Source organism: Oculina patagonica, chromosome 7 (genome assembly GCF_052425735.1).
Source record: "Oculina patagonica isolate OP01 chromosome 7, crgOcupat, whole genome shotgun sequence".
Classification (NCBI taxonomy): Eukaryota; Metazoa; Cnidaria; class Anthozoa; order Scleractinia; family Oculinidae; genus Oculina; species Oculina patagonica.
Window position 1 is genome coordinate 1,388,085 of NC_135764.1, and position 25,519 is coordinate 1,413,603.

Below are 25,519 nucleotides of genomic sequence, written 5' to 3' on the forward strand. Positions count from 1 at the left end.
TTGGTACATCGAAGTTTCAAGTTTAATAGTTAAACCTCTTCTTATTCTCAAACATCATATGGCTCATTTTAACCTTGTACCTCGATCCCTCTCTTGCGCCACGCAAGAGAAGGATCTGGGCACGAGGTTTGTTTAATTACTAGGCTCTGCGCGAGCTACAGTTAAAACTATTTACAGATAAATGCGTTTAATGTGTATGAATGAACATCAAGTTCGTATTGTAAGATATGACATCATTATGATAAATGCATAGTAAAAATACTTAAAACTATTTACAGGTTAAAAGAGATTGTTCTTGTGTCTGTATGTACATGGTTGATTATAATTTGAGAACATCCTTGGAAAAAGGAAAGACCATGTTCTTTCCTGTTCATATTAATTAACGTTCTATTACAGTATCACAAATAACTTGAGAATAATATCTTGTATAGATACAGCTGTAAATTTTTTCCTTGTTGGACAATATATTACGAATATACAATGGCTTGGTTTGAAAGATAATTTTGTTAGTTGGAGTAATGCAGTATAATTTGTTTGACTAGTCAGTATTTGGAGAACAATTCTAAAGATAAACTATTCTAAAAGGTGGCTTGCCTATGTATTGGATCCAGGGCTCTCTTACAAACCATTCTTCAGGTTGAATCAAGTCTTAATTATTGCAGTATTTTCTGCTTTTAAATAGTAGCGAATTGAATTTGAGGCAAAAGTATTGCAGTACATGTACGGTTTTCCAAACTTAAAATTACAGCAAATGTCAGAGACATATAAAAACATATACTGGAGCATCAGGATAAGACAGAATTTCATATTGTCCACTTAATTCTCTCATTACCAAGTTGAAAAACTAATTAATTATTAATTTTTTTTGAAAAATACAAAAAAAACACCAAACAGTACCACGTGAAAGTACTGCCCAATAGATTTCATTTAAACGTTCACACAATGTGGTTTTATCACGAGCAATAAAAGTCAAACCCATATTACCGGTACTTCACATGGGATTTACCAGAAGTGCATGGGGTGCCCTCCCCACTCCCCCCCCCCCCCCCCCCGCTGAATATCACATGCACTTCAGAGCACCATTCATATCACTGTAATATAGATCATTGGGATCACCTACTTCTTTCTCAATAAAAAGTGATAAATATAACACTTGGGGTAAATAAAATAAATGTATCTACATTCAGCAAGTAAATAACAGTTATTAGAAGTAAGGTAAAACAGTGATAATATAACTCATTAACCAGCGTGATAAGAACTTGTTATTACCGAGAAGTCGATTTAGAAGTCGTGAACCATGCACAAGGTTTTGATGTGTAAAGTGCCTTGGTTCAACCAAGTTTTTAGTTTCCATGCCGAATTTTCACCATTAACGCACCCTTGCATTTGCATAGCACATGAAATAACAAACCTTCATGCAAAACAACTGCGCAACCAATCAGGATGAACATAAACTGAAATTTTATAATACTGGTAGTTGTTAATACTGGAACTCATTCAGCAACCAGTAAGACACACCATGCCATCTTTGGGGGAAAGACGCAGAACTGCATTGTCTGAGAAGACAGTTATTTTTGTTGTACGGGCCATTTGCTGCTTCATACACAAATCCTGATTGACAGCACCTGGAGCTCCGAGTTCCTTGACTCAGTGGCGTGTGCTTTATGGCCAATCATATCACAGATTGCCTGATCACCGGACAAGCCTTAGATTGCAATATTAACGTTTGTTTATATTATTGACTCTTTTGAAGATGGTTTGATGTTGGTGTTGTTTACCACAGTTGTCACAGCAGGAGAATGTTCAGATCCAAAATTTGAAAGCGAGTGAAACTGCACCACTCTTTCCGCAACACACTGTGCAGTCAGTCGCGCCTCGGCGTCTTGATCCCAACACTCCTCAATTGTTTGAAGGAGACCAGCCATACCCTGTGTAACAATAATAATAATAAAGAGAAATCAATATTCATATGTGTGAAAGTACGGTACTGCTCTGAATGAGTCACGCACTAGGGCTCCAAAGTTATAACACCTTGTACAGCAAAATAACCAATGACACTTGGAAGTACAGCTCAATAGCTTTACAGTCAATTTCACATAACTTTACCGTGCCGCGTTGCGAAGTTCGTTGGGAAATTGGGAACTACATTACGAAGTAGCCAATTACGTTGCGAGTTTGTCAATCACATTGCGAACTTCGGAACAAAGTTCCCAACTTTGGCGCGACTGAACTTCCCAAGTTTGCAAGTTATGTGAAATTGACTGTAATTTAGGGTTTTAGAACCACTATTTACAACATTAAAGTCCCACGTGAAAGTACTGCTCAGTAGCTTTCAGCACTATTGGAGAAGACTGCTAATCTGCTTTCATTTGAATGGTCACACAATTTGGTTTCATCCACAAACTAAAAAAGTTAGAACTACTTCTTACAGCATAACCATTACCATGTGAAAGTACAGCTAACAGACTAGATGCAGTTCATCCAACTGTTTTTATACAATTAAAACCAAAGAATACTAAAACAACAAAGTTTAGGAAAAAAGACCGAGGATAATTAATCTGATGGAGAGTAAGAAAGTAAAAAGCATTCTCTGGTAAAATATTTTAAAAATTATTAGCTTTCAACAGCCAGACTGCTGTCTTCGACGGATAAAAATGAAGTGATCACTTCACTTCACTTCATTTTTATCCATCGAAGACAGCAGTCTGGCTGTCGAAAGCTAATAATTTTTAAAATATTTTACCAGAGAACGCTTTTTACTTTCTTACAATGAATCCTGGTATCGGATCTTCAATATTTTTTTGATGGATAGTGTTGGCCACCACTTGTACAACTTGAAGCAAAGAATAATTTTATCTTACCGTGTGAACAAACCAGTCTTGCCTCAGCTTGGGTCTGATCTTTCTGTGTACCACAGCTTGTTGCATGTCCTCTAATGATGGATGTGTTCCTACTTCTTCTTCAAACGGCAACCTGTATTCATCTACAGGGCCTGAGGAAAAAAATGTTGTTTGTTGTTTACACTTTGTTGACTGATTGACTAATAATTAATAATCTTTTATTAGGAAGCCTTCATTCACTATACAGTGGTTTTCAGAAAGGTCCTAACTAAGATTAAAAATACTTAATAAGACTATATACAATAAAACGAAAAATACCTAAGAATTAAAAACTATTATTAAAAACTAACTTGAATACAAAAGAAAGAATTAACTAAAAAACCTACTTAGAACGCTACGCTTAAAATTTACAAAATCAAGTGCATTTCTGGTGTCTCTGTCTAGGTTATTCCAGTCTTTCAGAGAGTGATAACACACTCTCATCTTTCCCCAATTTTTGGTTACATGAGGTAGCCTAAGCATGTCTTTATTCCTTGTGTTATAGCTATGAATGTCCCTGTTAGCTAGTAACTCCATAGAGTGATCCATAAGTCCATTTATACACTTATAAACATATATACAGCGATGATAATTGACAATTTGGGAATAGAATGTCCAGGCTGGGCCAGTGGGGGTTCTTGATAGAAATACAAATTCTCCTTCCCAGAGCCGCAAATCAAATCAACCGTTTTTAAAGTCCATTCGTTGAGAGGGATTTTGCTATGGTTGATTTCATTGGCTTGATTCCCAGAGCCACTTGTTCCTTGTGCTCCAAGCTCAGCTGGCTAAGAGGGACAAGTGGCTCTGGGGATGAGAATGAGTAATACACTGCTTCCACATGTGCTAAGTTGTTCGTTACAAGAGGCATGTTTATCAAAATCTCAGGAACATAAGGTAAACTTGCATTTGTGCCAACTACGCAGTGGACTCCCAACTTCTGGAACCCTTGATTTCTCTAAACTCTCATTAACTCGAACTGGCGGAAGTCGTTTCCCTTGCATTGGCTTCTTTCAATCAAGCACTGCAATTTAACCCCCAATGTCTCAAACATCCTGATATTTTGAACCGATTTTCGTTTCCCTTAGAGGGTTGAGAAATTGGAATTCCACTGTATTACCAATCATTCTGGGCCCAGTTGTTCAAAGGGTTGATAATGCTATCCATTAGATAAATCGCTATCCAGTGGATAACTTTTAAACAAAACCTACTTCACTGATAGTGATTTATCCGGTGGATAGCGTTATCCACCCTGAATGTCCAGAGGCTACCCCCCACCATTATGACCCAGATCAGCACTCAAACCCTTGGTATCTTGATTCAATATGCTAACCAATAACTGTAGCTCTCACATACAAGTAGAGTGCAATGTTTATGTGCATAAAATTACACAATCAGCAGTTACTAACTCACCATCAGCAGCAGTACATCTTGAGGCCAATTCCCAAAGAACAAGGGCAAATGCATACACATCGATGTGCAGAAATGATTCCCGTGTGAAGCTGATGGCTCCCTCAAGCACTTCAGGTGCCATGTAACGTCTTGTACCCACCTAAACACAATCAACGCTTCTTATAAATTTTTGTAATTAAATTATTATGACGCTTTGGTAATCATTAACATGATACTGAGGACACCGTTAATACCTTATTGTTAATTATTTTCGCGGGAACTTAATTTCGTGAAAATGAAACGGGCACATTTCGCGGGACTTAATTTTCGCGATTTGGCCAAAAATACGTAATTAACAAAAAATAAAATAGAAAACGTTTGAAATAAATTTTCGCGGGTCTTTAATTTCGCGATTTTTTGAAAATCGCGAAAATTAAGTCCCGAGAAAATAAGTGACAATATGGCAACTGCCAAAATGATTTATATTTCACTTAATCTTGCCATTATCCAGATCAATCAGCTAGTCTATAGATTTGGTAAGAACCATACTCTAGCTGAATGTGTACAGAGGGTCTCTACATGTACATGGTTTGAGTACCAAATAGAAATATCAAAAATAAACTTGTCATAATTGTTTACATTCTCCAAAGTATGTGAAGTTTGAATGTAAAGCTAAGAATACAGGTGTGAGTGACAAGAACAAGTCAGTGAGTGAAGCACTGGGAGCCTCACCACTTACATGTACTTGTCACATTCTCAAATGTATGCAGTACAGTCAACTCTCTCTTAACGGACACCTCTATAAGACGGACACCTCTTTAAGACGGACACCCGGATTTGGTCCCGTCCCCGCCGTTTTTCAGTCATTTTACTGTAACTAAACTCCCTATAAGACGGACACCTCTTTAAAACGGACAGATGTAGCTGGTCCCGACGGTGTCCGTTTTAGAGAGAGTTGACTGTAATACTCTTACTAAGCCATTTAATGCTGTGGAAACACTTTTCAAGCATAAACAGGTTCTTGGTAAACCCGCAATATAGCTGCAAGCAAAGGACAGGGGTGTCCTGTTGATCTGTCTGTTGCCCTGTTTGTTGTTATCATTATGCTACTGATAAGAATTTGTTAAAAGAACAAGTTTGTAGCATAAGTCATTTAGACTGTCACTTTCTGGCACTAATATATGTAGATCATTTTTGGCAGATCGTGTCACTATGCAGTAAAGCTCCCAGCCAATAAAAAAAAGGGGGGGACTTTATGTATAATCAGACTGACTTTACTGATCTCTGTTCAAGTAGTTTATAGTTTGCAACTTGTTTATGTTATAACAATCTTTTGTGATTTTAGCTTTAATAGGACTTTTGTGCACAGTGTATAATGATAGGGCTTCCAAATGGTAATATTGCAAATATTTGACCTTGAAACTTGCAGTTTTTATTTATAGAAACTATTTTAACACATTTCCGGTGTGAAAAGCAATAACAAAATGTAGATTTTCTGTTAAATGTATCAAAAATCTGGAAAACCTGTCTTTCTGCTGATCAGTACACTTTAAATCTTGCAGTATTGCAAGATTCAACGGTTTATGACGATCTTTCAAATTGTCAGAATAACAAATGTTTGATATTAGTGAACATTCCAGCTCATCCACCTTGCCAAACTGGCACCAGTGAATATTGCTTTAAAACTGATTAAACAAAATAAAAAATTACATTTATAGCATAAGTAGTTTCCAAGCACACCTAAAAATTCTTTACATAGACGGCCATGTCTATGTAAAATTCTTGCACTACAATACAAAGACAAATGGTAACAATCTGCAAACTACATGTCAAAAAACATGTTCACAAACAGGAAATATTGATTACCCAAAAGAATAAACTCTTATGAACAAATGAAGTGTCCAATATAATCCAAGTATACGTAACAGTGTTATAATGTTTGAGTATTTTCTGTCTGTCAATTTCTCCCATTTCTGGAGGCACATACATTGCAGCTTTTTTATTTTTATTTCAAGAATCACACAGATAATGTACATGTACATGGACATATTGAAGAAATAAGTACATGTAAACTCAATTTCATGCCTGTAGCATAATTTTGTTTTCTTTTTGCTACGTTAATACTTGTTTTTGAAAATGCCTAGCAGACACCCTTGGGGCCAAAACAAGTGTCTAATTAGGAGCAGTGTCCACTTATGGGATCTTAAAAATGTATGTTTGTGTGTGGCCATGATGACTGAGAAGCCATCTGTATGGGAGGAGGCATTTAGCAGAGGTTTACCTCTACTCAAGACAAACAATGATATTTTATTTTTTGGTATGTTTAATATTTATATGGTTGCATTTAAAGGCAGAAGCTTGTGGGGCATTGTATTCCCGATTGAACTGGAATATCAAGTGTTGGTATTTGCAGGGGGGGGGGGGGACCCAGAGAAAAACCTTGAGAGCAAGGACAAGAACCAGTAACAAACTCAACCCACATGACACCGGGTTTGGAATTTGAACCCAGGCCACACTGATGGCAGGCAAAAGCTCTCACAACAGCATTATCCCTGTACCCCTTGTTTGGGAGTAAAAAATAAATAAATTGGAATTTACAGTAAGATCTTCCACTAGGTGCCTCTTCTGGATCGCACTGATTCCAGATCGAATTGGAATTTGGAACAAACACTGCTCTTTTACAGTTCGGTTTTTCATGTCTTGTAAAATCATGTATTGCTGGAGCAAAAACATGGTGCAAAGAGATAATCAAGCAAGAATGCTGGGGATAGGAGATGCAAAAATTATGGCGTTTTCTGGATTTTATAGTTTTGAGGTTCTGTTACGCACAGGGCTCGAGACTAACAGTAGCCAACTAGCCAAGGGCTAGTAGAAATGCAGTTTTGGCTAGTAGGTTTTGGACTTTCACTAGCCAAAATGGCTAGAAAATTTCAGGCATATTTAGACAGGGAGAGAAAGGAGAGAAGATAACAAGTAAACTGTTAATATAATAAAAGCATCATTAGTATTTGACACAACGGGCATGTTATGGATATCTGAGGGTAGATAACTGCGGGTAGAAGCTGAAAGAGCGAGGTAAAAAAAAAACAAAAAACAAAAAAAACACGATAAATACTTCCGATAAAGATGAACACCTGATGAAGTTGTGTGTACACGTTTAGATGGTTTGAGATATTTTGTATAATTGAAATGTTAATTATGTCCCCTTTCATCCCCTCCCCCTCCATGGTAAAAGAAACCAAAAAAACGAAACTACCAGTATACTTGAAAATTCTGGCTAGTAGAAAATCAGTTTGGCTAGTAGAATCAAAGCCGTCACTAGCCACTCGGCTAGTTAGCAAAAAAGTTAGTCTCAAACCCTGACGCATCCAGTAAAAACAGATTGACTTTTTCAGGATTTGCCAGTGAAACTCTGCAGGTTCAATATCATGGAATTGAGAACATCTTCACTGCAGCGTATAAAAAGGAAATAGGATATTGTTTACACGATAAGGTAATGAATTCAGGCAAGATAGAAAAGCATATTTTTGTGTTTAAAATAATTGCTTTTTAATTGCTTGTGGCAGTGTACTGTAGTGAATTGTTTGGTTTTTAGGTCTTGAATCTCTGGCCAGGGACATTTCTTATTTCGTTTAGTGATGACAAAGTTTCCTTAAAATGGAAGTTATGTATCCCTATCATAAATTCCACATTTATTGTTTACTTACGACAGGAAATTTGACCAAAATTTTGGAATTACCACACAGTACAGTTCAGAACAAAGCAAACCAAAACTACAAGTAAAAACATGATTCTGATAATTCTAAATAATTATTTCAAGATGGTTGTTATTTTGGTCACCAGTTGATGCCAGAGAATATCTGACATTATATGTACCATTAATACACAAACAAAATATCTTGTCCTTTTAAGACACCAGCTAAAAAAACCCTGGGGCTTCTAAAAATGACGTACTTGGATAAAGTTGTTAAATTGTGACGCTAAAAGAGAAAATGGATGAGACCACCAAGTGGCGTGTTTAACTTGGTTAAACAAAACTTTGTTTCAAGACCTATGGTTTAAAAGCATAGCAGTAACAGATTCAAAAGTACATGGCAAATCATTTCAAGCTATACAATGAATGGTTCTCTTAGTTGAAGAGCATTTTGCTGTTTCAAGCTACTTTTTCATGACCGGTAGAATCAAAGCGTTAAACATTTGCATAATCACAACTTTGTTGGTGTTTTGATGTCACCCAAAATAACACAATTCTCCACTGTAAAGGTTATTGATTCCTCGACCTTCTGTGAACCTTTCTTTGATTGTACTAAACCTTCACCTAGTTGAGAAAAACTGTTTTAAAACATCTTCTACATTTTAAAGCCATAACGTGTTTGAATTGGCTGTGGTGAATTTGCGTGCTAAACCAGACTTTGAATCAAAGCTTGAGGGAAAACCTGACAATATAAATGGTTTGTGGCAATATTTTTTCTCTTTATATTGCAAGAAAAAGGAATTTCAAAATTCGCCAAGGATGCCAAATGATTTAAATGTCGTCATACTGTCTGATGCAAATTTAGTGACGTGACCTGTTTATCGAGCCTTGTTAAAGAAGTGATACAGAAACAATACTATGTAACATGAAGTGCTAATCAACAGAGATGTTTCAACATGTTAAAACCCTAAAACTCTTAAATAAACAAATGGATCACTTAAGTAACTTTTGATGGTAAGTGAAGACATTTGAATGTATAACAGAGGGTTCAAATGGCTAACGATATTGGTTTACGCATTAAAACAAATGGGTTTTCGAACCATTCATATGGCATTTGTAAAATAACAGATAAAAAATGATTACCTGATACTCTTCTCCATCAAACTGATAGCTATTAGGCATACATTTTTACAAAACAAAAGAAAAACAAACAAACAAACTCATGTCGCATTTTTCCAAGCATGCCGAAACATCTCTCCTTGTTTGAAGTTATTGGTCAGTAGCATCTTGTATAGTAATTGAATCAGTTGAGTGAGGCCTTTAAAAAGCTACTGTATTGTGGTACTTTATTCAAAGCTACATGGCAAATCCATTGGCATCATTCCCTGCTGATGCCGTGGATCAGAGAAAGCTAGGAATAAAGTACTCTAAAACAGTCGCTTAAAGCCTCATTCATCTGATTCAATTACTATCACTCCTTGTTTTCTCCTAACCTACTTCCCTGACAATGTAATGATAATTGTTCTAAGAAGTAAGATATTGATCAAACTGGACTCACCTGGCCGTGGGTCTCGCCAGGATCTCCTCCGGGCTGAAACTTCATTGCCAGGCCAAAATCAGAAAAGCAACAGCTAAGGTCTTTCTTCACAAGCACGTTTTTACTTTTTATATCTCTGTGTGCTATGCAGGGTTTGAAGAAAGCCCCAGGCACCTCAGTGTGTAGGTATGCAAGTCCGCTGGCCATGCTTCCAGCCATAAGACAAAGCTCTGACCAGTTTAGCACGTGACTCTTCAGATAGCTGGCCAGCGAGCCATGCTCTTGGTATTCAGTAATCAACCAAAGCTCTGTATACAGACCATCAGTGTGTTTCTCAATTGCAACAAATTTAAGAATGTTTTCGTGCTTCATGTTGCAAGATGTGTAGATGTCCTTCTCGCATACCCAAGCTGATCTGTGGGCACCAGGAAAAACTTTTACTGCAACAACATCTTCCAGATAGTTAGCTTTCCACACTGTGCCAAACTGTCCCTGTGAAATAACTTCCACAAGCTGAATGGGTCGAACACCAAGTTCTGGTGATGGTGGTGGTATTGTGTGGAGCGGTTCTTCTTCACAGATACGAGTTGGAAATGTTGTTTTATGTCTATGATACATAAAAAACCCAAACACCAGAACGACTGCAAATCCAAATATTGGCACGACGGAATACAGCAAAGTGTGTATTGTCTTGGTTTTAGATGGTGTTGGGTGATCACTGGTTGTTGAAATGATGCTAGCTACAGTTGCTGCAGACAAATAACAAAAAACATTCATAAATAAAATTATTTTAGATTAGAGTTTGGAAAAATGTTGTCAAACAAATAATAGAGTTAGAGTTAGGCTATGGGATGGAGTCATATTTATTTTATATATTTTTAAAAAAATGGCGGTTCACCCAATGCTTTCTATGTGGCAAGGTGGATAAGAGATTGGACAGCAAATCAAGAGGTTGAAGTATAAATCCAGTGCAGGTTAGTAAAAGGAAAAAAAAAGAATATAGTACTTAGAGGAAGGGGAAAAATAGCAGAATGTAGGGGAGGGTTAGCAAGGATGGTGGGGGGAGGGGGGTATGAGACGTCAAGGGAGTAGAATTTAAAAAAAAACTAGTTAGAAAAAAAACCCGACTGGCTGAAATAAAAAAATTAACAGAGATCAAAAATTAACTACAACATATACACATTTACAGAATCACAATCTTTTCAACTTACTTGATACAGTAGGTAGTGTTGGGGGGTTTACTACAGGCAGAGTGGGACCCACACTCAAGTCCAGATTACAACGATTTGCATTGCAACAACAGAAATATCCACCACTCTTTTTCCTAAATGGCCTCCCTAAACACGCTGCCGTGTCACAGCTGTCATTCTGTTCCCAACATCCTCCACTTGATATCAAGACTTTACCACTGATATTAGTCCAGTAGGCATAGCAGTATTGACTATTCACGTTGCAGGTTTTATTTGTCCAATTATTACAGGTAGAGCCAACTGCAGAACTGTTACAGAAGTGGCATATTTGATGTTTAACTGATGAACCACTAGTAGATTCTGCTGGAAGAATAAGGACAGACTTGAGAAAGGCACAGCTTGAATTCACTACAACAGGGCTGCAAATAATTTTTTCACTTAAAAGGTCATATGTCCTACTAAGACACCATCTTGGTCGGACAAAACAAAAGTGTGGTCGGACAGATTTTTATTCATTGTTGCCGTGAAATGATTTATGATAAAAAATTGTCCAGACATTATGTCCGACCACACTTGGGATTTCGTCGGACATGAGCAAATTTTGGTCAGCTAATGTCTGATGACTGACTGCTATTTGCAGCTCTGCTACAATCATAGCAATATAACACTAGATACATAATGTATGACAAAAGAACAAGTATTCAGCATGAAAGAATTCCAGGTTACATTTACAGCTTATATTAATAGATTACTGCATACATGTAGACCAGGGCACATTATCAACATTACCTCAAAGATTTTGTTGCAGGGATGTGGCTAAGAAAACACTAAGCTGGCTCATCAAGAAACCCAGCTGGCTTTTCTAGCCTTGGCAGCTCTAAAAGTTTACCAAAGTCTTTGCTTTCATGAATGTGAAATTTCAGCCAGTTTTAAGTTCTATTTCAGCCGGTTAAATTAGCCGACAGCCAGTCCTTAGCGACATCCCCCCTTTTTTTAGTTGCACCCACCTACAAGTATACTTGTACTGTATTATTTCTTGTCTTTTACTTGGCAAGCTAAACCCAAGTTTTTTGGACCGAACAGTTATTTATACATATTTTCCCTATAAAAAGGCATGCATTACATGTACATTTGTATGTACATGAACAGTGTGTAGCTCCCATTGTTAGACTCCAGCAATATCCCCTGGCCAGCTGTTACATGTTGCTAACCCCCAGGTCATGCAAAAAGTAGAGGATAAAGGGGTTTATTTACTTATCTACTTTTTTGAGTAAGATTTAATGGTTTGATTGCTTTAATCTGTAAATAAAAACACCCTTACTTGATCTGTTAACTTTTTTTGTAAGTGTTTACTTATTAATGATAAAATACTTGTTTTACCTAACATACAACAAGGGATAAGGATTACACTGTCATTCTCAGAATATTTCAAATATATTTTTACTTCAAATAACTTTGGATTAAGGTCAAAGTATGAAGCCATAAAAAAAGCATCCTGCATTTGTCACCTTTACAGAAAGGCTGCTGGCAGACTGTTAAACATCATAACTGTTCAGATATGTCATTTGCCTCGTATTCATCATTTTGAACCGTACTTTTGAGCAAAACAATAAATAGCCTTTTATTGATTTCAGCTAACGACTTACATGTTGGATAGTCACTGTCAAATGCATGACCTGTTTTTATGTAACTAAGTAAGTTCCTACAAAATTTTTCAACTCTGAAATTGTGCAATTTCAGTCGAGGACCTTGCATGCACCAGACATGGATTATAACACCTTCCCTGGTTACACAGGTTGCATCCTTTTGCTCAAGATCTCACTGCAAATCCTAATTTAAATTTATTTTTACACACCAACATTCGTGAATTAAGATGTGACTTCAAGGAAATGTGGAAGTAGTACTCCATTTATTTCAAGCTTTAGTTTTGGTATTGGAATGTAAAAGATTGTTTTCTTACAAAAAATCCAGATATGCAAGAATCTTCTATTGCACAACATCACGACATTGGAAGATCAAATGACTTGAACTGATTTGGAGTTTTTTTTTTCCATTTTGATTTCTATTAATGTTCACCACTTGTCAAAAATATCTACATGAAGGTTTATGGGATGGTGAATAATTTGCACATAAATATCTTCTGATTGTTTTCTTCTTAGCTAACTTGGATGACCCATGTACAAGAAGTCTTTTTTGCATGTAGAAAAATGTACAATAATATCCACAAAATGTACAATAATATTAGTAATGGTCAGTTCAGTCCTTTAGAAGTATAATTAACAATTATTACAAGGAAAAAGATGTTTGATATTGCGGACAGTGATGATCTGTTATATGTACAAAACACTTACTACAGGATCGAGCACTTGTGCAATACAGTGCTCTTCCATCTAAGGGAATCTTTATATTGCTGAATGTTTTTTATGCCCACACCTTGGTGTACGTACACAAATCACTATACAGGGGTCACAAAACATGCCCTTCTTAATCTTCTCATGTACGATATCTTCTCAAAACATCATCGCATGTTTAGTTTAAACCGTAATAAGGCGTAAGTTTAAAAGGGATTACCCACAGGTACAGACAATCAGAACAAGTGAACATTAACTTTGGTACACGAGAACAACTCCTGATTTAGTAAAGCTGTGTTTAGGCGTCGAAATATTAAAATCGAAATTTACAACCATAATAAAGTTGACTTTGTGTCGAACAACACATCACACTGTGACTGAAAGGTTGAGTAGAGGGCACAAACGGTCGATATTTTCTCGGATCAAGCAAAAATTGTCACAACTCTTACCAATTCACACACAAATCTCGAAAATGTCGTTGAATAAGAGGCACATTTCGTTTTAAGTCAATATTATTAATTGCTATAACTTACTGCTTTGCCAATTTTACGAAAAGTCACGTTTTAATTCGGCATACGTGGCGAACACTTTAGATCTTCAGGAAACCGATACTCCGAAGAAGAATCTGGTATATAATATACTGATTACTTGTGGTTTAATAAATGGTAGCTCAGCTTGTTGGTAGAAATATAACACGATATATTAAAGCAGATCGAGCCAAAATCATACGAGCAATTGTTTAGGAATCGACCAGAACTCTGGAAAAAACAAACAAAATCTTGAACCGCGTTTTATTAGAAATTCACAAGATGGAACAAACTTCACCAAGTTGTTATAAAATCTTGCAAAAGTATACAATTTATCTTTAAAAGGCCGGACGTGATGTAGTAAAACGAGCGCTCAGAACTTTTGTTTTCTGAATTCATTAACAATGACCTTCGCCATTCGAATACAGGGGAATTACTATTTTACTAGTTCCAACTTGAAGCGTGAAAGAGATACACAAACCTGTTAAATAGACAAGTTAAAAAATAGGACTTATGGGAAAATGAGACATCATCGGGTATGATTTAAAACTATTAAAATCCTCGCAGGCTAGCGAATTTAATTGAAGTTTCCATGTACATAGATGTCAAACACTCGTCACTGCGTTTAACCCCCAGTATGATTCGTACTTCACAGAAGAAACACATGTTTCTACATATTTAAAACTATTCAAAACTCTTGTAAATTATTCCTTAATTAAAAAGAAAAAATATTTAGCTTGAAAGAGGAAGACATGCATTCAATAAGAAGATCGTATCATTTGTGAAACATGTAAACAAGTTCGGACTTGGTCATTTCCAATGTATGTCACGAAGCTGTACCGCTCGCATCACACCAAAACAAAGCTAGTACGAGACTAAATCTTCCACTCCAAGCGTCAAAAATAGCAAACAAAACCTTGTAAGTGCATCTGTTTACCTAAAATTGACGGCTAGCGAGCATGCAGGTTACGATCTCCGAAAAACTGGGATACCATTTCAGAGATGTGTTCTTGTGGACAAAAAGGCATAGATTTACGTTCAACCGCTCACATATCAGAGGCATTTGGCAAACTTAGCATTCCAAATCAGATTTAATCTGACAATGTAGGACTTAACGCAATCCCTTTAGAAACCCTCTTTACTTACCTAAGCAGTAAACAGCCAACGACAACACCAAAATCGCTACAAAATCGCCAAAACTCATAGCTCCGCATAACTCTCTCAAGCCGAAACTTTCCTTTAGCGTGGAGAAACTAAAAACCCCGTATGCTCTTCTTGTGGCGCTTGATTGACAGCTTTAATCACGTGTTGCCATTAGCTGGTTTCTTACGCAGATTATTGGTCATTCGCTTGTTCATCGTTAATTACGGGCTACGGTTGATTGACATTTCTTTTAACTCTCGCAGCGAGATTGGTCAGATTGGCTAATAACTGACTGTTTGAGAAAAGCCGACACTGACTACTTTCTCAAAAGGGCGCGTAAAAATGACGGTCGATCGATTTTGCTCGAGGCCCAAAATGATCACGTCTTCTCAAACCGCAACTACGGATATAAAAATATTCCAAATTCGCCGTAAAGCGACTACGGAAGCAATTACACGATTCAGTTGAAGATGCTAATATCTTATCCTTCCTTTATTTACATTTGATCGAAATGGAAACGCACCATTTGATTTTCTCCAAAAAATTTGGCGCGAGATCGACCGATCCAAATTTTTTCAATCACAAACTCTTCTGACAAAACAGAGTCGCATAAGCAGTTTATAACAGTATAAGATAAGCAGAAACCTGATTCACAAAATTAAATTTTTGTTAAATATTTAAGAAAAAAATTGCTCAACAATTTTAAAACAGCACTAAAAATAAATGAACCGAGCGGAAATAAATTTTATAGAATTGTCAGCCGCTTTTGACACTCCGTTCCAGGCTCCCATGTCACCTGTTTCGGAACCTGACCAAGCAAGTGGTTACAAGTGACATCGATTTTTCCTGAATTGGAACTGATGAAGAATGATTTACTTTGTAGTAAATAATAAAGATGGTAAATTTTAAGCTCGGTGATAAATAATGAAGAAATTGTTCAACATGACACGAGCGTGAGACAAAGAAAAAATCTGAGTCCCCGACGGGAATCGAACCCATGGCCTCCCAGATACCGGTCTGAACTCAACTTTAACAATTGCTGTTCTCCAATCTGTATCCTTAGGTTAACCGTATTTGAGCCTCGAAAAGTCTGGACCACGGTAGCCCTTAGGGCCGGGGATAGCACTAAAGATTGTCCCCCTGCCCCAGGTTTATCCCTTAAGGTGTGAAATGCTTGTTGACAACATCTTCTCTAATGTGTCTAAAAGCACCCTTATAGACACGTTACACACCCCTATATAATATAAATTCAGAGATGAACTGCCAATTCAGTAATTAATCATTATCTATTGGTAACGTCTTTGACTCGACAGCGCAAAAAAATAAAAACGTGCAATTATCGGACAAACAATATTACCGCAACATCCTGATCCTCCATCTAATTTTTACTTTTCATACCTCAAGGGAAGAGCCGCAAGCTATACCGCAAACTATAGCCGCAAGCTAGATTGTAACCTGCATGCAAAAAAGAGATTGTCTTGGTTTCGTAGCTCGATTGCCAGATTTGGAAAGATCTCTCCCCAAAAAGCCATAAAGTAATCGTTATCATTTATGACAAGAATCTTAGCCTGAATATAGCATAACCCACCCCTGAATTTATTCGGGCAAAGCGCCACATCTTCCGATCCCTTGGTTGCTGTGAAAATCGTCATAAGCAAAGCTAACTAAAAAGATTTTAAAACTCAGTATAAAGTTAGTTAGCCTCTTAAAAGGGAAGGATCCAGAAAATTCGGAAAGGGGGAGTCGAAAAAATTTCGGCAAGAGCTCAACCTCGGCCCATGCCCACAACAAAACCCTGATTGCACAATACCACTCGAAAGAAAGTTTGTTACAATTTTTTAAAACAAATCCAAGGGAAGGAAGGGGGAAAGTTGGCTGCGCCCCCCTGAATCCGCCCCCTGAATTAATTATATGCTGGTATTTTGTAAGTTATCTAGGCTTTCCTACTTGCTCAATATAACTTCCTGCTGGCAACTCTAAGCATCTCCGCCTGACAACATTGCATCAGATGGAAAAGTACTCTACTTTGAAGAATGAGGTTTTGAAGGCGCACGTTAGGACGTTTTTACACTGATTACGGATACAGTCAACTCTAGCCTTGCGGACACCCCGCTATTGCGGACGCTCGCTATTACGGACAAAATCCAGATCCCGAGCGAATAAGGTTTGACTGGAAATGACTCCCGTTATTACGGACTCTCGTTATTACGGACACTAAACGACGCCCCGAGCGTGTCCGCTTTAACGAGAGTTGACTGTACTCATAGCCTGTTAGCATTCCTGTATACGAATAAAGAGTTTTCCACGTGTTGGTCGGGAGAAAACCCTCACCTCATTTTCGCAGGATAAGAACGCTTGCCACTCAGCCTACGTAACGGGTCGTATGAAGAAAAGTATTAATAGAAATATTTTTCTTTTCTTGTTGGTTTTGTAAGCACTGAGTTACAGATAGAGCCAGATCCGTTAGGTAACACGTTTGCTTCATATGGTATTAAAGGAAGAAATGATTATCAGAGCGAGACGACGGGCCGGCTTTGACTTTTTCGAGTTTTTTTTTTTAAATCCAGCTTAATATCAAACATTTAAAGAAATCATTTAATCTAGGGTAATCAAGTGTCTAAGTCGGTTCGTGCCAGTCAGCACGAAGAGGATTATAAGCGGTCATTTATCATGCTCTGTGTCACGTCTTTTCGTAGTTGTTAAGATTTCAGCCTGTATGACTAATGCTGAAACAGGATGGGCGTTTGCGAAAGTGGCCGGGTGCAAGGAGAAGCGGTTGTATTCGCGGGCTAAAAGCTTGGCCACGCGCTAGAAGATGCGATTTCGCGCTCGTATTTTTTAAAGGTATATTCTTCTATGTCGGCCAGCCAGCCAAAGCCACAGTGCTAGAGGTCCTAGATGCGTGGGGACGCGTCCTGTGTGGTAAGGTCAACAAAAGGTTTACCATTACGTCACGTTCCTTTCGGACTTTTTTCTTTGAAAAACCACGCTCACTAAACTGCATAAACGCTAAAATCAGTCACAAATTATTTGTAAATTCCACGGCTAATATTACAGACAATAGAGCAAGTTTCGATTGAGTGTCGTAAAACCAAAACCAAAGTATAGCAACCACCTGGCCATCACAAAGGACATAGACAATACAGTGAACCAATCAGTGTACGAGCTAGTCATGATTGGTATTGATTTCACTTCAGATTGGTTGAGAAAGTGGCGCGAGTTTTTTAAGCCAAATACAAATTGCAGAATAAAAGACCAAAGCTTTCAGCGGGGAAAAGCGCGGAGTGCTAACACGAAAACCACCTATTAGGCTGCAGGCTATACTCTGACTGGGGCTCAGGTGAAAATAGCTTTATACAGTTTAATGGAAATTTATAAATGTGATTTTACGCTTTCTAGCGAACTAACAGTTTTCAAATTTGGTTAGCAAAAAACCTTTGTCAGCTTTTTAGTGAAAAGCTATGAAATATTTCCCAGAACAATTGACAGAATTATACAGATTTTTTTATTTTACTTCCTAAAACTGCACTTCCAGTCCCCACCCATCCCCTCATTCAAAATGGCGACCAGTTCGCGTGAAAAATTGGGACTGGTTGGCACCTATGTGCAAAAGTCAGCATTCTAATTAAAAAAGAAAAGTATAATAAGTTTTATGGTAAAAGAGTAATCAGTCAGTTTTCGACAATTGTTAGCAGCGGAGATGGAAGTGGCGTGGACATCGGTTATGAGAAAAAAATGAAGATAGCATTATAAGAACTGCAATGGGACGGACGCAAGAAGATGGGAAAAGGAAACGAGGGTCGACCACGAGAAACACGGAGTAGGACAGTAAAGGCTGATATCAAAGCGATTCAGCATAGTGGAAAGAATTGCAGCCGCCAGACAAAGATGGAAAGCCTGGTGTCAGCTTTATGAGCCACTTCGGCTGGGCAAATATGGCGAAAATATCCCCCAAAAAAATTCCTTAGGCCTATACCAGCCAGCAAACAAATGAATAAGATCGACATTACATAGAAACACTTATGTACTGAAATAATAGTGGATTCCACGCAGTATTTCAGTCTAAGTTCATGCTACCTACTCTCGTCACCTATATAACTTCTCTGATCTGAGGAGAAATTGGTTGTGCAATCCTCACGTAGAGGTACGTAATAAGTCGTGAAAATAGTTGATGAAGCACGTGGATTAAGTCTATGAATCTGTTGGGTTTATTTTCGGTTCAAGAAAGCCAAGATAGTTCATACACGATTAAAGATAAAAATGTGATTCTGCGGCATATCTCTATAATCTGTATACACCAGCAACAGAGCGACTGCTTGTGAATCAGAAGTAACTGATCTTGCACTGATTTTATAGGGCAACTTGAGTTAGGTTTGCAAGCTGCATAGACTGTATGGCAATTGTATCACTGAATATTTACTTGCTGTGCTGGTGTTTTTGAACAAAAAAGGTTACAGATGGTTTCGAATGCGAAAAAATATCTCAGAGTATCGATTCAAAGAAACAGTTGCGAACATTTTCAAAACCTCTAGCGAAAACTGTGCATACGAAGACTCGAAGCTTTACGTCTCAATGAACATTTCGGTGAGAACTAGCCTGCAGACGTCTTCCTCTGGTCGCTAAGACGTCTGAGATCCAAGCTAGGTGAGAACTGTTGCTGAAATCAGGAGCAAGCTCAAATCAAAACTTCAATCGTGTCTCAAGAGTTTTGCGCTTGCGCTCAACAAGTAATTATAGATCTCCCCCCCTACTATTCATGTGAACACTTGTATAAGATCTTAATGGTAGAAGAAATGTCACTGGAAAGTCTTTTGATCGAATTTGTTTAACTCTGCGGCTTGGTTGACATTCTATTCAGCTGTCTACAACAACAAGAAATCCTTACCTTTAAAAGCTCTTAACAACGCGGTCTTGAATGTTATATTTGCTCTGTCCAATCTTTCAATCTTGCAAACTTTAACTTTCTTCAGTTTTTGAACTGTTTGGCAACTCACTCAGGAATCGCCCGCTTCAATTCAGGGGCACTGATTTATTAAAACCAGTTGCTCGATTGTCAACTTTCGAAAATTAGACACGAGTTCCCTCATCGCTTCGAGCCATACCACTCATACCTCAAAACCCGTACAGATACAGAAACATTCTGCGGGCTGCATTCACAGATATTGACTTCAATGTGAAACAAAAGCACATGACTATTAAATGAAGAGTTTATGGGAAGCTTACGTTCGCGAGCGTCCTTCAAAAAAAGAAATTGTACCCACTACAATGACCCTAAAAACTATGCAACAGTGTCGGAAAAACATATTAAAACAAAAATTCGGTAGAATTGGATTTTATCAAATAATGCATAACAGAAGGCAACTTTAATGCGAGAAACGGCAAACCATGCGAAATATTTAGCTCAGGCGGCATCGTAAGACGTGTCTGTTTACTGACAAGTTCGAGTATCAATTTTTCTTATGAGGACTAAAAAGTCAACCACTGGAAAAAACATTTTAAATATCGAAAAATCCGCACGTACTTTAGTTTTCCTTAGTTTCACAAAAATCCATGAAAACTTCCTCTCCTTCTCGCGAAATAAAACCGGCGTTTATCGCCTTATCGTCGAGGAGAGAAGGGGAAAAAGGAGACAGGGCCTGGAAACGAGGTTGCGATTAATCGAGAATAATCTCGTACCCAGATCTCCCACCAAGGAAATTACGATGTCGGATCATGTGCGATACGGATTTTCACTCAGTTTTAACGCGGTGTGACACAGGACAACTTACAACGATTTTTTTGCGCAACAATGTTGCGCGAAAAATCGAACAACATGTAACATGGTATCGGGGACAATTTTTCGCGCAACGTTTTACTCGGCAACGCGTTGCAAATTTTCCAAGTCAACAACTCGCAAAGCAAGATAACGAATATTTAGAAAGTAGGATCGCCGTCGATTTTTTTAAACAACACCTTCCCAAAATTCTGTTCAACATGGCCTGGACACGCGTTGTGCGGATACGCGAAATGTTGCGAGTCAACGTTACGCTGAAAATCGTCTCGTGTAACATGCATGTTGCCAAGTACATTTTGTGTTGCACGAAGAGTTGACTCATTTAACATGCCCCGGTGGGACTCCTATATGAAACGGACGGAGATGCTCGTAGGAAATTTTGAAAAGAACCCTTATAAGAGACCAATCTGGGTGTGGCTCAAGCTTTTCTTGACCCCTAAAAGATACCAAAAAACTAAGAATAGAAATTATATTTGTATATTTCTTCGTATGTAACCCTAAACGAGACAATTATGGCTAAAAATATTGGCGTTTTACCCGGAACACCCTAAGCGAGACCCAAAATCCGAAATTTATACCCCTAAGCGAGACGACGAGCATCCCCGTCACTTTCATATGCGAGTCCCCTCCCCCCCGGGGGAACATACCACGAAAAGTTGACGCGGTGTTGCGCGAAAAATCGTTGTTTCGAGTTGTCCCGTGTAACACAACCTTTAGAAAAAAGAAAATAGGCGTCAAGTCACCTTAATCTCTTTTACGAACACAGACGTTATTTTTTTTAATAAACGAACCAGAAAGACAGAAAGTTCCCCTTTCTTATTACCATAGCTACGGAAACATCATTTGTGAAAATTTAGGAAAGCTCAAAATAGACTTTGCCTGTGGCTGTTGTTTCCAGACGTTTTCTTGTTTCCCAAAACATCTACTCCTGTTACCACAACTACATATAAACATGGGGAAAGTGTTCTATTTCATTTAAATCTTTCATTTCGTATAACCTTTTCCTCACTGAAACAGGACACATTTTGCTTGGGAAGCGTACTGTTCAAAGCATTGTTGTAATTAGTCGACCCTGTAGGCTGGGACCTTGATAGAACGCGCGCGAAACAAGATATGCACGCGGCCGTGGGATTCAGTTCCAACGCGTGCGCGCACGAGTCAATCCGCTCGGTTGTGTGTCACTTGCCACGATGCACACGCAGAATTGTCCCATCTGCGACTGAAAATATACCCATTTTTGTTCTGGCTGTCAAAAGGTTTTAAAACTTTCTTAGTTAAGCCAAAAGAAAACAATTCACTGACCTTCATGGCTAAGCAGTTCACTCAGGGCTGGTCGATATTAACATGGCTCCCTAGTCCTCCGGCTCGGAACTCGAAGCGAACTACAACTTTGCCCACAAGCATCCATTCCCGAAAACATCATTCTTTTCTGCTTCTAATTTCTGGCCAAAAACAATTCAAACACTGACAACTCAGCGACTCTCCGAGCACTGAGCACCAACTAAATGCACCAACTAAATGCTTCGTCGGCCCCACCAGTGGCGGTCAGTGGAAATCGTAGTTTTATTTTGTCAGCTTCTAGACCAAATGCCACACAAGCAGATGCCACGCGCTGAGTTGTTGTGTCTTGGGCTTTTATCCATTGTGTTGGCTTTAATCTTCTAATCCAGGAGTTTCTATGAACTGTGATTACACTAATGCAGGGCACACGTGGCGAGCAGTTTATAAGATGAATAAAACTAAACACCTCAACAACAATGCGTTCACAGCTGAAAAGTGATTGTAAAAATTGCAGTTCTGCTTGTGCATACCCTTTCTTATTTATCAAACACACCAAAACAACATACGATCTTGTAGCGTGCAATCGCATACGGATTTCAGCATGTTTCCGTCTCAAAACATAGTGGACAAGGCTATGACTACACTTCAAATAATAAGCTCCTGACTCACTGCGCGATATAAATTGTTTTACATTTTATATTTTTATGTTTTAATGTGAGAGAATTTTACTATGCAATATTTCGCACATGTAAGAACATAGCATTTTTAAAAGACGCTTAATATTCTCTAATAATAGAAACCTAACCACTTTTGAAACGCAAAATGTCTCCTGATAATAAATAAGCCCGAAAAGATGAACTCCCCTTTCCAAAAATACGAAAATAAGTCCACTTAAAAGCCCTCTTTTAAAGTCCGGGGCTTATTTCGGAATTTTACACTATGGTTTAGACGCAGGGTTTAGACGTGAAAGTTTTGCAAGGCCTGTTTTAGTATCCGGTTTATTGAGATACACAACCAGATAAATAAATCACTTTATTTCCTGTTGTCTCACAGAAATGTCGAGAAAACGATACATAAACTCTGAATAAAATTATTAATTTTATTATTTACGACACAACAGGACGCAAAATCGTTTGACATATTTAGCACTGTAAGTATTTTGCATCTTAAAGTTCACCCCAAGGAAAAACTCGCTTTTTCCCTTCGACGATGGTTCCGTATTTCTCGCTTCTTTTGATATTACGTTTGAAATGCTTTGATTTTACATGGAATAAATATTTGATGATCACATTTGACCAAATAAATACTGGGTTATACCATAGCTGTTGTTTAGAAATCACTTTCTGTCGCTAAACACATCAGAGCACGTGTTCAGTAAAACCCTCATTGTTCAAAAACAGACTACGCTACTACGCTGTAATTATCATAATATTGCTCTTTGATCTTGGTTAGCGTTGCATTAACATGAATACATAAGCTGTAGTATCGTCTTTAATTGTAAAACTTTCTGTTTCACGACTGGTAAATTTGAAGGAGTAAGATTTTTTTGCGAGCAAACAGGCGCGTCTGAGATGCTACGCAAAATTGCCGCCATGATCTGCCCTCATTAGCACCTAACATTTAATTATTCCAGTCAACACCTAATTATAGGCAAGCGCATGCTACTATTCAGCAAACAAAGGACATCATTTCTTTCTTTAACAGCAACTGTAGACTAAACAAGGTGTTTTTGGATACAAAGGCGTGTAACTCTTTCAGTTTAAAGTATGTTATTAAACGCACATTAGAAGGGAAAAAACTTGGAGTCGATCGACCCTTTCACGAACGTGACTTGGACCTAACCGGCCCTATCAGCTGTTAAAATATGACTGGAGTGAGCCATGTCAACGTTTGCTTAACCAAGAAATTCACACTTGCAATAATTGTCTTGGCACTTGGTAAGTTGGTGTTATGGAAGACGATTGTTTTTCGTTGTTGGTCAAGCTTATCTTAACAGGTCATGGCTGTTAATTTGAAATGACGTTAATTTTTTTTATCAGCGGGCCAAAGGGTACTGGCATTTCATGTAGTTAGAGATACTTTTATACCAGTCTGCCTGGCCACTTCTTTTTTCCCCCCAAAAATCTTGTCAACAACTTATCTTTAGTGTCAACACAAGGTGTATTTATCGGGTACTTTGGTTTTAGGTTACTACAGAAACATACGTAAGTAATGGGCCGAATAACAATGTTCCAGGAGTTCGGTTAGTTGGAGAGCTGCGCCAAAAACGGGATAAGCACCAAGAACGCAGCGTGGAAAAATGATGCAGGGTTTTTCATAAAGCCGGGTTTGCACGGTTAATTTTTATGTGACAACACCTCCTGGTGACAAATGTATTTAATAGTGTTGATAACACAACAGTTATTCTGTCAACTGTTCAAAGAGAGAGAGAGGAGAGATACACACAGAGATTCGCGCGCTGTTGCCAGTGGGAGATTGTGGACCACATTCATATGCTGTCGCAATATTTGCCACATTAAATGTGACGAGTCATCTAAACGAGAAATTTTTCGTTTGTGACAACTTTTATTTGTCACATAAAAGCTTACACACCAGCTTCTCAACAAATATAAATCCGACATAAAATTGGCCAATTTTCCTCGTCTACACGAGCAAATTAAAATTGTCACATAAGAATTGCATTTCAGAATAAAAATCAACGCTATTAAAACATGACGTTTCGGCGACGACATGTCACCATTATCAAATGCAAATTTTACATGGTACAGAACGATATTTATAGAAAAGAAAGTGTGAAACTAAATTACAATAAATGAAGCGTGGAAAACAGAAAAATGTGCATAACTAAGTAAACAGTTTCGCTGGTATGGAGTCCTTTTGAGCGTTCAAGGATGGTTTCTTTTTCCTAATTAGCAGCATCTCGTAAATTAGGCACTCAAACTTTCCGCGGCATTTCTTTAGGATGGCAAATTGGCTGTGAAGGTCGATCGGCTTTTGATTGTGTTGGCCTTAAACTGGCCTTAACAGTACAGTAGATTCGTACAGACCCCATTCTCGTCCCCAGAGCCCGCTTGGTCAGCACCAAGAACGAGGACTCTGGCCAAGTCTGATCCATGTGAAAGTCAATCGAAAAAGCACTCTGCGCATGCTCAAAAATTCTCAAAAAGGCGTTCTTGGTGCTGACCAAATAAAAAAGCGGGCACTAGGGACGAGATTGGTATGGACCCCTGATGATCCCATCTGGGGGAATAGTGGTGTCGTTAATTCCTTTGCTTTATGTTTTTTTACAGGTATTAAAAGTACACAGTGCAATAAGTCGTGCGCGTCCTGCCGGGAATCGTTTGCACATTGCAACAAAACAACTGGTGTTTGTAAAAGTAACTGTCGGCGAACGAAACTGTGTACAAGAAACAATGATCTTTGCCTCGCAACATGGCGCTGGAAAAACGACAGGGTCGTAATGTTCACAAGCTGTTTTCGTCTGCCTCCGTTCTCCAACTCTTCTCAATACAGTAAGAAGTGTAACGCGTCAATTTTGAATGGAACAAGAACATGCTTATGTCAAGGCAGCAACTGCAATAAAAATCCCATTGAGCTGGTCACCAAGAAGTGGAAACGAACTCTTAGCAGTGAAAACCCGAAGCAACTTCGTCAGAAACGTGAGTACAGTAAATTTCTTTGCGGTTTTCAATAGACGACTGGGGACGAGTTTTGGGTCTAGACGAAAGTGTTATTCCACATATACCGACAGCGGA

The 25,519-nt window shown here is 38.2% G+C and overlaps 1 protein-coding gene across 2 annotated transcripts; it reads right to left on the reverse strand.

Moving 5' to 3' along the window:
• Nucleotides 1-14,839, reverse strand: LOC144661323 (activin receptor type-2A-like). Of its 2 annotated transcripts, none has more exons than XM_078522047.1 (6): nucleotides 14,714-14,839; nucleotides 10,711-11,052; nucleotides 9,521-10,248; nucleotides 4,290-4,428; nucleotides 2,862-2,992; nucleotides 1-1,928 (listed from the first exon to the last, which is right to left on the reverse strand). In XM_078522047.1, exons 1-6 carry the CDS (start codon nucleotides 14,769-14,771, stop codon nucleotides 1,731-1,733), a joined length of 1,596 nt encoding a protein of 531 aa, XP_078378173.1. In that variant the 5' UTR covers nucleotides 14,772-14,839; the 3' UTR covers nucleotides 1-1,730. The 2 variants fall into 2 exon arrangements, with proteins under 2 accessions (XP_078378173.1, XP_078378174.1); XM_078522048.1 differs by having other exon boundaries at nucleotides 10,711-11,049; nucleotides 14,714-14,831.
• Between the last annotated feature and the right edge of the window lie 10,680 nt (nucleotides 14,840-25,519).

What these genes read in the sequence shown, in the direction of transcription:
- LOC144661323 (XM_078522047.1), bottom strand. Translation starts at nt 14,771, where the DNA reads ATGAGTTTTGGCGATTTTGTAGCGATTTTGGTGTTGTCGTTGGCTGTT. An exon ending in CTGGCGAGACCCACGGCCAG is followed by an intron (nt 4,429 to 9,520) that starts GTGAGTCCAGTT and finishes GATTGTGTTTAG; the next exon opens with GTGGGTACAAGACGTTACAT. An exon ending in AAGACTGGTTTGTTCACACG is followed by an intron (nt 1,929 to 2,861) that starts GTAAGATAAAAT and finishes ATTGTTACACAG; the next exon opens with GGTATGGCTGGTCTCCTTCA.